A 16,200-nucleotide genomic window follows, 5' to 3' on the forward strand; every position below is an offset into this window, starting at 1 on the left:
AAAAGATGATTTTATTATCAACTTGGTACTCTGCAAAAGTATTCTATCACTGCAGTATCTAGGATGATTTGTTCTGGATTTATCATGCTCAGGCACAAGAATAATACTACACTAAAAACTATACTCATAGGATCTTCCAAAGATTAATCTCTCTGCATCTTTAACTGCTTATAGAAGTTCCTAATGAAGGCATCAGCTTTTGCAAACAGCTCTTGGCCACTGATTCCTCCAACCTCTTCTTCTTCAAACCTCCTCCTCCTCCATGGTTCCTGCTTCTCCTAACAATAAAAGGCTCGGCATTGAAGCACTCTTCTTCACCTTCTCAAACTTTTCAAAAACAATCTTATTATTTGGCTTCTTTCTTTCACTAAATTCTGAAAAAGAAGCACTTCCACTTCCACTGGCCGAGGCGGAACTTTCCTTTTTCTCAGGAATGGATGCAACAGAAGCAGAAAATTTCTTGTCTTCAGATGAAGAAGAAGGCCTCGGAAAAGCTGAAAGAAAACCCGCTTCAGCTCCAAGTGAAATGATGAGGAGGTTGACGATGAAGTAAAGGAAGGTAGGCTTTATAGAGGAAGGCAAAAAGGGTGTGATAGAGAGAAGAAGAGCCAGCACAAGCAGCATCAGAACTTGGTACTTGTTAAACTTTGCCATGGCTTCTGGTGTGATGAGAAATATCAGAAAGATCAACAAGATGTAGTGGTGGTGGTGGTAGGAAGTAATAGAAATAAGAGTGAGGTTCTGGGGACACACCCACATATTTATATACAGAAAGAGACCTCAAACTTTTAATGTGGAAATGTTGACCAAGTCAATCATCATAAACAAGATGATGACCCTAACCAATAGGGAAAGGAAGGCGACAAGAGGAGGAAGCAAGAGGGAAAGTAATAGACTAGGATCCCACTTCTTGCACTGTCATTTTATTTTTGGGATAAGAATAAAATAGATTGAGATAATAATCTAGAAGAGTTGATGTGAAACGGAAGGGAAAGCAGGAAATTGAAAAGAAAATGAGAGAAATGAGAGGGAAAAAAAGACACCTGAGAAAAGGAAGCCGACAGAAGAAAACATGTCAAATATGAAGTTTGTCGTAAAATGAAATCCAAAAAAAGCATGTATCTTAAACTAATTACAAAAATTAAAAATAATAAATGAGATCTCAAAATAAGGAGCAGGGTTAAGGTAACTGCCCACTAACTACAAAATAAGTATTAATAAATAATTAATTGATAAGTAAAAAATCAAATTAAAGTAAACTACACCCTAAATATCTCCCTAATTATGTGCATCAAGAGTGCTGAGCATTAGCACAGTAAAATGACACGATAATGACTGTGAATGCCTGGCAAGTCGAAAAATTAAACTATCCATAAGGGAAGCAAAGTGGACAACAGAACATGGAAGCAAGAGGGAATGTCGTGGACTGGGATACAGCTTCTTGTACTATCAATTCCTTTTTTTTTTAATATATATTGAGAGATTTTCTGTAATAATGATACAGAGGAGTGATTAAAAAGTAAAAACTATAGATAATATATATATATATATCATATATGCATGTATGTATGTGTATGTAATTTCTTTACTCTCATGGCACTCTTCCTTTCTTTTTTTTTTTGTGGTTTCGATTTAGATAGATGTAATGCATTGATTTTCTAAACATATCTATTTAGAAAATATATTTTAAAAACAAAGATAAAATAGACGTTTTTTTTTTAATTTCTGCTTTTTAATGAAGACGACGAAAAATTTATCTGAATGTTATTGGACGCTGCTTGATAAGGTCGGTGAAAGTATACTCCCATTTTCCACAAAAGTCCACCCACCTTCTATTTTTACGGTCATTTTTTTTTTTAATTTTTGATGAAGGGTTTTCCGAGACTCAGAACAGTTTTTGCCTCTCTTGACAAGTACACTTTGCACTTTTAAGATTCAAATTTTGCACATATGATCTTTTTTTAAATTTTATTTTTTGGGCTCTTCAGTTTTGCTTGGATATGAGATACCAGCTTTTGAATTCATGACCACCAAGTAAAGTCTTCACACAGCCCAGCAATTGGAGGTACTCCAGTAAGTGAATTGTTAACGTTGAGGCAAGATATTGTTATTGTGTTTAATTCTCACCTGCAACGCCACATTAACGTAATTGCAAAGGTTCTTTTTTTTTTTAATACTATTTTCATATTTGATTGAACTAGTGTGTGCTCCCTAGCTTGTAAATCTAAGAGTATTAACTTACTATATCTTCATTGCTTTCTTGTCTAGAAGCATCTAGGGTGAAAGAGAATAGGCCGCATGTGGTAGGTAGAGCATTTTTGAAACCCTAGGGAAATTGGATGTGAGAGGTGAGGAATACAAGATATTTTGATTTTTGAAAATTTAAATATTAATGAAGTATCTATCATTAAGTATTCAACCCAAGACATAACAATTATTACAGGTCCGGTTTTGGTGCTCATCAAGGGAGGAGCACCCAGCACTCATCACTGATGAGCAATTTGGACTGTCCAGATTTAATCTGGACGTCTAGATTTAATATTTTTAAATAATTATTTTAAAATAGAAAAAATTTTTTAAATAATGATAATTAAGATTTATTTTTATTTTTTATTCTATACCTATTAAAATAATTATTTTGAAAAAATAAAAATAAAAATAAAACTAAATCTGACCATCCAGATCAGCGCTGGGTTGCTCAAGACTTATGAGCATCCAAACTCATTCCCAATAATTACACTGGCTTGATAGAAACCTGAGACAATATTATTACTCCTTCGATCTTTAATATAAGACTCATTTAACTAATTTGATTAGATTAAGGAAGTTAGGTAAGTTAGTTAATTATAAAAAATGTGACACATTTTTCCTAAAACACCATAATCATTTTCTTAATACCTCCTCTCTCTCTTTTACTTGATTATGGTGAGGGAATATTTATAGAAGTAATTTAGAGAAAACTGATAAATATGATAAATGAATCTTATATTTAGGATCAAAACTAACTCAATAATTGAGTTTATATTAAGGATCGGATGATTATTTTTTTAAAATGAACTGGCTTGTGAAGAGGAATTTGAGTTGAGTCAATGGTAAATCATTTTTAAAATGAGTAGTTAGAATAGTATCATGATATATATTAATGACGACAAATGTCTCCTAGAAGGACAAAGTGGTTTGGAAAAAAGATATCTACATCAGCAGAAAAAGTGGAGGAAAAAAGAATATCACAAGGTACAGTCCTACAGGTGAAACTCTAGCATACTCCCTATGCACAGCTAAGAAAAAGATGTACCCACGGCTTCTTCTTTTCTCTTTCTTCCTCCTCCCTTTTTCACAAATATGCTATGTTTATCTATTTCAATTGCATTATCTAAAAAGACAATTAAAAAAGGCCGTCGCTCCACATCAGACAGTCCATTTAATGAAGACAAAGATGAACCAAGACGGTTAAGATCATTAAGATGAACCAAGATGTCTTTCTTCCTTTTTCTGTTTATCTTATCCTTTTGGCGCCACAGCAGAGTAAAGAATCATTATCCTTTATGATCATGAGGTGGAACAAATATTCTCCACCTTTTTTCTCTTACTGGGCTGAAAAAAAAAATTCTTTTGGCTTTTGAGGTGGGTTTGACAGAGACTTAATATAATATATTTGACCTATATCATAGCATCTAGCTGAAACCTCAGCTTATCCTTAATCAGAAGAGTTCAGAGTTGGTAGAATTTTCATGTTCTAATCTTACAGTCGAAATGTTTTATGCAGCACAAGCTCACCAACCTTGCCTCCACATAATAGAATTGTTCGTATCTGCCAAATAAATTATGAACCGTCCATTCCAAACCGCATTTCCTTCAGCAAGCCAATCTTTTAATTGTTTTATGTCCACAGAGATAAAGGGTAGTGAAAGGAATGGCTTCCTGTTCTAGAGAGGCTATAAAATCACTTGTATTCTCCACCTTTGATTATTATGTGTCCAATGGAAACTTAGGCCTACGGCACTTCGATCCTGGTTGATAAATAAAATGAGGAGGATTCTTAAAGGATACTTACATTGCAATAGCTGCATATACATCAGACACAATTGTGTGACAAGTCAACGTATTTACATTACTGCAACAGCAATAATCCCACATCATATTAACAACGAACAATCTAGAAGCATTTGTGCAACCCAAATCACTAGCCCCAGACCAGAACTTTCCGTACAAAAAACTAAACTAGATTCATCCAAGACAACTATAAGAAAGCTTAAACTGAAAGCCAAGTACCTGCAGGTATTGTAATGTGTCACCTTGCAATGCCATGAGGTGACGTCCATGGATAATGAAGCACTTTGGCTCAAAATTAAAGACTTCCAGTCTACAAATGATAAGTAACTCATGAAGAGATAAGCAAGGATGACAAACACGCTTTTCAATACAGCGCTGAGCTAAAGAGCTACTTTACGTAACGTATACTTAAGACAAAACATATGATGAGATTGTCCAGCTCTGGGCAGTCATTGATGATTAAACCATGTTCATTGGCCAAATGAAGAAGGCAGATGAAGCACTTGTGAGGAGAGATATCCTCTGCTTCTACAGCATCAGAATCATTGCTTGGAAGCGAGGCTGACGGATACTTGAAAGATATAGTGCCATCATGTACCTGACAACAAGGGGAAAAAAAATTATAAGAACAAATGTCTTGGTAATTTCAAAATCTAGTGAACTAAAAACAAACTCTTATCTTGGTTATTCTTCTTTGATGGGTTCAATCAGCATATTGGCTTCCAGGCGTACCTTAAGAATTTACTACCCCTCATATCCACAAATTATAAGTATCTATTAGTTCTTTACCAAGATATGAGTTGTTGCAACACTTCATGGAAAAGAACTTTGTTGATGTTGATGCCACAGTTTAATCATTCCTAAACACTTCTATGAAATACAAATGGAGTCACAACACACATGCAACTATATGTATGTAACAAAACAATATAAAATGGTTTATTCGAAAAAAAATATACATATTTATCTATATTCACAAATGAATGTTAAAATTTAACTTATAACAACTAACCATAACCTATGACGCCATTTAGTCTCTGTCTTTCATGGTACAATGTGGGTTGTTAAACCCATATAAATACAGATAGGCCCACCAAAAGAAACAAGAGCATATCCCACCAAAACCATCGTTTTGAAGGCAAATCAAGATTATGGAAGAAAATAACTAAAACTCTCAATGGAAACATGGCAGATATAAGCACAACAGAACAAGATAAATGGAAACAGAAGTTAGATTGTTGACGGATATTACCAACTCAGTGCTTTCTCTGGAATCCATCATGTGATGCCAAAGCCACTTCTTCAAAGCATGTACGTCAACTGGTTTAGTAGTTTCCTCATACTGAATCTCAATTTCTTTTACCTGAAGAATGCAGTCCATGAACGTGAGTAACAAAACGAAACGCAAATTAAGGGGGAAAACATAGAGATGGTGGGGAGATTATAAACACGTGATAAAGCTAGCATAAATTATATATTGCCCAAGTTTCTCAACTAGAAGGCATGCGGATGATATTCAAAGCTACCATTGGCCTGAAATTAAAACCTTTCTTCAAAAGGGAAAAAATGAATATCGCATTTCACAACTTGTCGAAATTTCAAACTCCGAAGACATTCCTCCAGGGACCCATGAACGACTTTTGCTTTGAAAAAAATTACGGCAGACAAAAGAGCGGAAGAGGGGAAAAAATCAGTTCATAACCATTCACATTGGTGGCCTGACTCACTTGATGCCAAGTATAAAAACTGGGGAAAATTATATGGGATTGTAATTAAAAAAAAAAAAACTGGCAAGGGTGGGAGATAAGTTCATCATTGACTTCACCACTACTATCAACATGCATGTCATCACGATGATCATCAGATGCACTCTTATGGTCCCAGTGTGGCACTCGATCACTGCTCTGTTGCCAATAGTTTTCACCTGGAACAAATAGTAATGGCCACGTCATAAGAATGTTATATCCTCTCTGCAGACAATCGTATAGGGAAAAAAATATGCTGTGAGTTGTATCAGTAAGATAACAAATCTTACAAAAACAATAGGAATGTCCAGAACCACTACCTCAGTCATTATGCCTTACTATATGAGAAACAGGAGAGTTGGGTCACAAGGTTGAAATTAGAAATGAGCAAGCCAATATTCGCCTTGTGTTTTTTAATCGAGAGTTCCTAAAACAATGGGTTGGAGATCCATGATCTTTTGTCATTGCAAAAACTATAGAATCTCGAAGTAGGAAATATAACCACAACTGGTAGAGGTATGGTAAGATGGGAGGATTTTCTTTTGTGTGTGGGTTGTCTGATAAAGGGTAGAGTACCAGAATCTGAAAAACAATACTCTTTAGCAGCAGGGTGGAGAATTTCTGAAAGAAACAAGTTCATATATTTATTCGAGGTTCTTACAGCCAGCATATCATACTTTATCAAGGACGTTAGACAGAGACTAGAATTACTGCCTTAAACAGGACATCCACGCACAAAGTACTATGCTGATGCAAACGTGTAACGAGGTGGACTATAGGTGGACATGACTCAGACATAATTGTAAGACGTAATATACAAAGCAAGAATCAGCTTCCTGAGCCACTTCGCAAGTTCTGGCACGTTTTTGTCTTCTAGAATAAGTCTCTAGAGTCTGCTGAGATGGCAGTCTCTTAACAATAACATGTGATCTAGACATACCATGGTAACAAAGATATTACTAAAATTGATGGCCCATTATTGCTGATTAGAGCGCACTCCCTAAGCTGCAAGATGGAAATTTATACCTGATGGATTTATTCTTCTCTTCCCTGGGAACTGGAACGGAAAAACAAGATTTTGTCGTTAACTTGCATGAAACAACAGTCCAACCTAATATAACTTTCTTGTGAGTGAAGTGCATGAAATAAAGCATCATGAATCAAACATGTATAGACTACACATAATTTTTCCCCTTTTGGTGTAGAAAATTTTATTCAGAAAAACCAATAAATATACAGGAGAGTAGAAATCAAGATTACTCCTAGAAGTACAAAACAGAAGCATTTTACAAACATACAATTCTTGTCATCAACATAACTACTCATCGTGACATTTGGATGAAAAACAACCTTACAATATCCTGAGGATGATAATGGCAATCTTCTTGAAGTTTTTTATTTGGTGGTTTTCGGTTTGAAGCCAGCAGTGTAGACCTGGGATTTTGTGGAGGAGAAAAGATATTTGGCATCTCTTTGTTTGAAAATTCCATAAATTGAATAACAATATCTAAAGTATTTTTGTTCCTTGATTTCTTAGTGGTGAGGTTTGGTCCACATTCTGAACCAGGATCATTCTCAAGAGCAACATTATAGGGGTGTAAGGAAGCAAAATCTATAACAACAAGTAATGCAAACAAAAAACTGTGAATGCTGCATGCATGCTCTTGAACCTCCACAAGTACTTCCAGTGATCAGGACCTGCCCAAGCATTCTGTTTAGAAGTATTTCCCAATACCTGTAACAAAAACATAGATATTAGCACATAGCTGCCATCGATATTTTCTTTGTAAAATGCACAGCGGTCATTATACTACACAAATAAAAGACTGATTTGGAGACCTTATCATATTTTTAGCAAGACCTTGTGAGAGAAAAGAGAACAGTGAAGAATGCAAACATGAAACTCATAAGTAACGTGTTAATGTGCAGATCAACTCTCCACCAAAAGATCTGGCCAAAAACTATCCAATGAAAGATGTAATCATGCAAAACATACCCACAGAAATCCTTGAAAGTCAGAATCCAAAGAGTTAGACCTTTCATTTACAGCACTTGCCTAATCAAAATCATCAAAGTTTGCATAATGGTTTCCAAGCATACCACTATCAAAATCAGGTTCCTTGTTACTAAATGCATCAGCTCTTTTTTTCTGGTGCTTGACTCAAATTCTCTGTTGAAAATGACCCATGATTGTGCTCATCTAATTGGGTAAAAATATCCTGAAGAGTGGGAGATATTTTAGTCCTTGTTGCCATCTTCATAACCATCTGCTTAATTGACTCTATCATAGGACCATAATAGTAAGGGAATTATTGATTACCAAAAAAATTGGAAGAAAATCAATCACAGCTTTTACAATATACAAAGCAAAATTTTTCTAACCAGTGTCTCAGCCCTACACCTTTAGCGAAGGAAAGATCAATTTTATCTGAAGCATCAATACGTTGTGAATATGACTTGTATTTCCCCGGAACTTCAAATGAATCAAAAAGCAAACAGCATCCTTCATATATTCCAAGGTTGTTCAATAAGAGACTCATGATTCCACCCTTATCAAATAATAAAGAGGTTTGATGATATAGAGGAGCCGCCGTAACGGCCACTGGGAGGAAGGATATGAAATACAGATTACAAAATGTTACAATAAAACTGAAATGGTGAGAAATAAAAATCATATGAATACAATAACCATCAAACTTCTTAACATTAAGAGGTTCAAAGGAAGATTCCAGTGTTGCCAACGGTGATAGCTGCAACAACCACATGTATAAGTTCTATACGGTAGTCTCAGTATAACTGTATAAGCAATGAAAAACGAACAAAGTTAAGTGTGCATCTTCTTGTCCAAATCTAACCCAGGTTTTGAGGGGCACTTGCAATTACTACCATTGATGTGATCAACATCAGCAATTTTTTCTGCCAGCGAAGAACTATGAAGTATTTCTAAAACCAAAGTTAATATTCATCAATAAAACTAATGCCAACAGCTTCCATAACGAGTCATGAAGGGAAAAAGTTAAATTCTGATAAAATATTAGAGAACTATGCACTAAGGTTTGCCCAAAAAAGAAAACAAAGAAAAAAGAAAACTATAGCCTAAATTGTGACTACTTGTTACCCTCTTGGGAGAGAAGGATATGCATATACACAAAAATAATCAGGAAGCGCAAAAGAACAAAAGCCATGTTTAAATGGAAAGCATGAAGTGAATTAGTCCTCCCCTCCATTTGTCCAAATCAAAACAAGGAAGAGTGAAGATTAAGAAACCCCAGTTACGTGTTATTGCAGGATATGCAAATCAGCTTGGAGCATTGACTAGAACTAGAACCATGTTCTATCTAATCAGGGTAACATATACTACCTCCGGTCCTAATTATAAAACTTTATTTATAATCTAAAAATAAGATCTCATAATTAGGACCAGAGATAGTATTTTATTGGAAACAGAAGTGAATTGACTGTCCAAAGAATGCCTGTTTCCCATAGAAAAAACTAAAGGAGGAGAGGAGGGGAGAAAGAGTGGAATTATCACATGCTGAAATTTTGACACTCAAAAATAACAAGCATCTTTCTTCATCATGTGGAATACTAAGAAAACTATTTGTCACTGCCCATCAAGAATTGAAATCATACTGTTCAAATTGGGCATGAACCATTAAGGGACTCATCAAATTCCAGTAAAATAATCTAAAAAGTGAGTATGCAAGGATAAAAGGATCTAAAATGGGTGCATTATTATCGAAAGCTTCAAATGAAGTATTTAAAATTGGACAGGTTTGTGTTCATAAAATCAAAGAAAACACATTCCATGCTCATCACAATGATAAACATAGAGTGCTCATTGTAATTTAGACCATCCAAATCGATTTTAGATTGTTCAGATTGAATTTAAATTTTTATATATTTTAATCAATTTTTTGTTTTAATAAATACAGAATTTAAAATAAATATAATATCATAACTAAATTTAGTTGTAAACAAAAATTAAAGGAGAGACAGAGCAGTTAGCAGAACCCAAATTTATGATATAATTAACTCCTGAATCGTTGGTTACTTTCTGACTTTGAAATTGAAATTTTCACATGTAGTAATTAAAATCTAAACAAGCATGTGTTTCATACTTTCTGCCATTCTCCTGAAATAGTATGCTTGCAGTGCTCCAGCCTCCAGGCAGCGGCACGATAAGATCCAGGACGTCCAAAAATTTGGGCGGTCTAAAATTAAAATCTATAAGTTATTTCCCTTTGTAATTTTTAAATTAAAAAAAACATTTTTAAGAGTGGATAATTATCTTTAAAGCAAGTTATCAAAATTACAAAATATAAAATAATACTATTTTGGTAAAAAGAAAATAATGCTAAATCTTGACGGCCCATATTTTGATATGGACGGTCCGTAGTGCTCCTCACCTGAAACCGTTTTCCTGAAAGAGCACTTCTTCCCGTAAAGGAGCGGGGATCTGAATCTGAACGCATCGTCGCCAGAAGCAGAGAAGCAGCGAATTTGGAAGGGCCTTGAGAAGCAGGTCAAAAGCTGAACACCAATCCGAGCACCCGAACTTGATGGAGAAGATGAAGAGTGCATCTTCAACGGAAAGGAGGAAGAATTGACGGATTCGAAAATTTCAATCTCTTTTCCAGTCGGAACCTCAAATAGCTCCACCAGTAGGTAATTACTTCTTTCGTCATCCCTGGCGCATTAGATGATAAATTTTCATCCTAATTAGCGCTCAGTGAATGGAACGACAAACCAAAACAAGCGTGAAGGAGCGGAGCTGAATCCCGTTTCCTTATTCTTGGCCTACTTTCGTCGAATCAAACCCTAAACCATTACTCAATTCGAGAAGATGGGAATTATCGCTGCTACAACTACTTCTGCAATATGGAAAGAGATAGAACTTGCAGAGAGCTATCTCGTTTGTTCCATGTTCGAAGAAGCGGCGTCATTAGCTTCATCCATCTTTAAGCGTCTACGTGAACGTGGTAGAGGCATGGCAACCGAAGAAGAAGCTTCTCAAGTGTACGACATGCTGGAATCAACTGGTATGGTGCAGGTTCAGTCGTTAAAGGAACTGGGCAGGACATCTGAAATTCTGAATCAACTCAGACAGTGTTTTGTGTCGGTAAAGTTCATTCCTGCTCAAGTTCTTCTTACTGGGGCTTGCTTCCAAATCGCAGACGGTTCTCCTTTGGCCGTTCGAGAATTCCTTGAAGAGTTTCTTAATGGCTGGATTCTTGAGGGTGAACAATACTACACTGTCGTAGCAGAAGCAGACTTAGAGCGTGAAGTCGGGGATAATATACAGATTGTTCTAGGAATTGATAAGTATGTGGAAATTGTTGAGGTCTATGCTGTCACTCTTCTTGCGACAGTTCTAAACAATGTAGACCTTGCTATTTCCTGGGTTGAGAAAGCTCCATTGCCTGAGGAAAAAAGACACGGAATTTTGAGGAGGCTACACTCTATGCATTCCTCTAAATCTACCAGCACGTCCCAGATTTCCCTTGCACAATCAGCAGCAAATAATAATGAGGCTTTTTCTCCGGCGGAACTACAGTCATGTGAAAGCTTGCCCAATGCCTTAAAAGGCAAGCACCCAGACGATGGAAAGTTCAGACCAAAAGAAGCGATTCTAAGATTGTCTGAACGAATAGGGCCATGTTTCTGGTGCTTCCGTTCTATCAATTTGAAGCTTGGCAATACTTATTTTGTCATATCTAAGGGGAAGATAATGCTTGGTTGTGTGGTCTTGCTTATATGTTATGTTTTGAAGAAGAAGCAAGCTAGTGTAAAAAGAACTGTGAGAAGGCAATTAACTGCCGTGAAGAGGGCATTGGTAGATATATGGCAGCTTGCATTTTCGTACCAGGTGAACCCTCTAGCTGCTGTTCAACCTCTTCCTACCGCTACACGCGGAGGTCAGTGATGGAGTTAGAGGCCATTCATGACCTAGCATTTGTAATTCCTGGATTGATTGAACAGCCTTATGGTTCTTGCCCTTGGAAGGCCGCATTATTTATCGTTGTGTCTTTACTTTTGCACTTTGCGGCTCAGTAGCGCCCCAGTAGAAGCAACATAGCAAAATGCCGTCTGCTCTGTTTTTCTCATATGGTAGTCTAGTACTGTAAGTACTCAAAATAGTTAACTAGAAGGATCACATGACTTATGACTATAACAAGTACTAATCCCCAACATTTGGGGTTAAGTACATAAAAAACCTAGAGTCTATTCAGCACCATTTAAATAAATCTTCTATTAATTTGATATCTTGGTTGATACTAGTGGAAAAATGGTCAGATCAGGATCTTTAAGTAAGCCACAATCTCATGGAAGCTAAGAAATGGAATTATCGTAACCCCACATTAATGAAATCGCAGAACCAAATGACAAGAGAGGGGTGAACCCTGTTCTTATTCTACATCAGCTTGCTTCATTCTGGTGAGGAATTTGTATGCCTCTGAATGCACAGCGTCCGCCCTTGCCGAGTAGATTTTTACCCCTGCTTCTAGTGTGCAGCTTCCCTGCCAATTCCATCTCAAAAGCAAACTATTATTACCACAAAAAACGAAATCAAATCTTCATTGATGATTTCTTCTGTAAGACGCACCCGTGACCTTTCGGAAGTTGGTCTCTGCATCATTTTCTGCATCAACTTCGATAATCTGGCTGAGATGATCTATGAGCTTCAGCTCCCAACTGTTCTTCAGAGTTATTTTCTATTCTTGGGCAAAAAGAACATAATACCATTAGAAGAAAATATATACAGATTAAGCTGCAAGTGTCAATGGAGAATTTGTGCATGCTATTGCCATTATCAGACTAGTAAAGATCTGGTGTCAAATCTTTGTAAACTTCAGGCTCAAGATAAGCGTTAAATGTTCGAATCATTATTTTCTAAATGATTTACTTTCTTCTTCTTCTTTTTTCCAACCAGATCTCTCTGAAAATGAATTATTTCAACATCCTCATTCTTAAGTGTATTTTCTCCTCTCTTTTTTTTTTTCCCTTCCAAATAGAAAACAACACTTTGCCATTTTCCCTGGGCAGTTAGACCCGTTATATCCATATCTTACTATCTGACATAATCAATATTCGCAAGGGCAGATGTATATCCCATGGATCCGCAACTTGACCCCGCCAACTCAAATCACTTATGGATTTTGCAAAACGATCTATAAATAAAATCATGAGAACTTTCCAGAAGATGAACTAGAGAGTATGTATTCATGCTATTTCAGTTTAACATTACGGCTGCTATGGTGGCAAAAAAATTAAGATTATTACTACTAATTTTATCTTTCTTATCATCCATGTCATCATAATAATTAATTGGAAAAAAAAAGGTCATTACAATAATTATATAGTGGGCCGTGGGCCTATCTGAGACAGCTCCTCAATATATACAAGGGCTTTTGTTCAGAAAGATGTGATTCAGATGCCCTACTTTGTAATTTTCTAATTCAGGCTTTGCCTTCCTTTGAAAAAACTTTAAAAAAAAGAAAAAAAAAACGATGGAATAAGGTTTCTGTGCAAATTCTAAGACTTGGATGTACAATACAACCGTCCATGGAACGCTTTGAGACCTTAAAAAACAATGTTGACAACTAAAAAGAGAACAAAGGGAAGAAGTTTCTCTCAATATCAGAACAAGTGAAGGAAGGAAGAAAGAAAGGGGCCTTTTTGATGATCCTCACACAAGGTAACCCCAACAAAAACTGTTCTTTTTCCCAAATCTACCTTTACTCTAGGTGGGCTTAAATAAAAACTAGAGGTTCAAAAGGAAGTGAGAGCTAACAAAACTTTTTTTTTCCCCCATGAGGGAGAGTAAACAAAACAATTAATATCAGATGATGATATGATTTGTATTCACTCATATTGGCTGTAGAGAGCCCACAAAGTGACAAATATGTATATAGTGTTCGAATTTTAATATATTAACCATATTTTGACTCACATTGTAAGAAACTTGAAATTGAAAGCGACATTATTTATGACTTTATAACTAATATACATTGAATTATGATATGAATATTTGCTTCTAAAACTCGCTTACCAACGCAAGACTTGTCTAATACTCCTCTGGTCCTAAATATAAAACCTTTAGTATAAGGGTCTTATATTTAGGACTAGAAGAGTATTTGATTACGTAACATCAGTTTAAAATAAGTAATTTTGAGGTTATATGATAAAATTCATCTCATACATTTATTTCATACAACTAGCACTGTATATTAATGATAGCTAGCATGTATACAAGCCATAGAACTAAAAAAAAAACTAAGGATAATTGAGGAAGTTATTGATGCAAGTGTGATGTGTGGAAAATGGAGTGAGAAGATAGGGACGTCAGATCTTTTGTTCACATGTGCAACGTGGTGCAAAGAAATATTAAGCAAAGTTCGGACACGCGTTAACAAGTACAAGGAAGGTTTTTGTATGGTTTAGCAAACTTAAACAAGATTTGAGTAAATGCTAATAAGTGTGAACAAGATCCTTATACAGTTTGGTAAGTTTGAAAAATGCTTGAGCAAGTGTTGACAAGGAAGGAAAAAGAACGATGGGTCCCCATTGTTTCTCTCTTTCTCACATAACTTTTGTAAGTATTATACCACTTATCACTTGACGTGAAATCTATGATTCGGGTTTAAAATTTTTAATTAATAATTTAAAAATAAAAAATTATTTTTTTAAAAAAATTAATGGTTAATAAATTATTTCATTTGAGATTATGCACATATTAAAATAATGTTTTTAAAAAAATTAAAAGTAAACAAAAATCAATATGAACCATCCAAATCAAATCTAAATGGTACGGTGATGAGCTCTTGGTCCTCATCACTCCACCTAGCACTTAAATTTATTCACTTCCTTGCGGGGTAAAATTCTTCTTGTGATAATTAAGAGGTTGTAGAGACAAGGTACGACTTGAATGAAGCTGGCTCGCTAGTTTTTGTGGAAGAAAGAAGAATATATTTGTGGCCATGATGAAACCTTGATAATAAAGGATCCCTCAATTTCACACTCATTCTATACCTATATATATAGTACTTCCTCTTACCCCCACCTCTATTAATTATGCACCTTATGTAAGCACTTTAGTTTATACACTGCCAAAAACCAGTGCCATAATAACATCGGACATCTTACCTACTCAATAATTCAACATGCCCCATTTGATATGTTTGTGAATTTTAATTTAACATTCATTCAGTTTTAAATATAAAACTCTTATACTAGTATATATAAAGGTCTTATGTTTAAGACTGGAGGAGTAACTTGTTATTCAATATTATGGTTTTATTTTGAATATTATCATCTGGTTATATGCAAATTAAAAAGAGATAAAAGATCAATAATTGTTAAAAAAGGATAAATTAGGATGACATTTATTGAAAAAAAAAATGGTAGAAAATTGATTAACATAATTTGCTTACTAGATGTGTTAGTAACAATGGGTGAGCAAATAGTCTCTAACTTGGTAAAGAGAAACCAAAATATACACTTCAAAGGAGTCATCACCCAATGTCTTCCCAGTTAATAGGAAGCTTCCCTATAGTTAGATTTAAGCATGCCTAACACAAAATTATTAATAAGAAGTTTTAAAAATATATTTTAATATTTTAAAAATAATATATATATGTATTTATTTGATTTTAAACATCGTTCGTTACATGAGATATTATTTCTATTAATAACAAAATATAAAACATAAAATTAACCCCATATATAAAAGCATGATAAGAAGTATAATCAATTTATTGTTTATTGACATAAATATTTAGCTATTTTCTTTGAATTCTCGCGTATTTATATGGAAATTAAGGGAAATTTAATTGGAAAACAAAATTTACCTCTCAATATGATACGACAAAAAGGGGGGGGCACATTTTAGGAATGACTCCTCCTCAGATTCGGAATCTTGTTAACTGGTGGTCCGGTGCAACGTTTTGGGTTTCTTAATGGGAGGCTTGGAGGCCCCGCCCGCCAAACAGGGTCGTCCACTTGAGTCCAAAACGACACTTGGATAAGAAAACGCAGCCTCAGACTGTTGTCGTCCAGAGGTTAAAAGGGCAAGAAAGAGAAATGGAATTGAATGAATAAGGAACTTCCACGTGCTTTGGCGGGACCCCCATCATGTGGGAGATTCCGCTTTACGGTTTTGTGGTCCACCACTCATCACGGGAAAACGACGAGGAGGAGGACTACGAGACGGTGTCGTGGGCCCCTCTTCGGGTCGAGTCTAACCTGTACCAGATATTTTGGCTGCCGTTCAGAAATTTCATGTGGCCGGTGTTTCCTTATGCAAAACGTTCGCCAGCATATACTATATTTTTAAACTTAAAAGTACATGGATTTTTTTATTGGTTAATAAAAGCCTAATAAACATTTAATTTGTTTTCAT

The 16,200-nt window shown here is 35.4% G+C and overlaps 1 protein-coding gene and 1 pseudogene across 1 annotated transcript; one reads left to right on the forward strand and one right to left on the reverse strand.

Annotated features, from left to right (window-relative positions):
* Positions 1–7: 7 nt before the first annotated feature.
* Positions 8–713, reverse strand: LOC114725763 (uncharacterized; annotated as a pseudogene).
* A 9,463-nt stretch (positions 714–10,176) lies between these two features.
* LOC114726775 (protein APEM9-like) lies at positions 10,177–11,817 on the forward strand. The gene has a single exon (XM_028913480.1). It carries the CDS (start codon positions 10,645–10,647, stop codon positions 11,722–11,724), a length of 1,080 nt encoding a protein of 359 aa, XP_028769313.1. The 5' UTR covers positions 10,177–10,644; the 3' UTR covers positions 11,725–11,817.
* The last annotated feature ends 4,383 nt before the right edge of the window (positions 11,818–16,200 follow it).

The sequence above is a fragment of the Neltuma alba genome, unplaced genomic scaffold (assembly GCF_004799145.2).
Source record: "Neltuma alba isolate B1F8T4 unplaced genomic scaffold, ASM479914v2 tig00002420_pilon, whole genome shotgun sequence".
Classification (NCBI taxonomy): Eukaryota; Viridiplantae; Streptophyta; class Magnoliopsida; order Fabales; family Fabaceae; genus Neltuma; species Neltuma alba.

Excerpts from the sequence above, each read along its gene's own strand:
- LOC114726775 (XM_028913480.1), top strand. The coding sequence starts at position 10,645 with ATGGGAATTATCGCTGCTACAACTACTTCTGCAATATGGAAAGAGATA.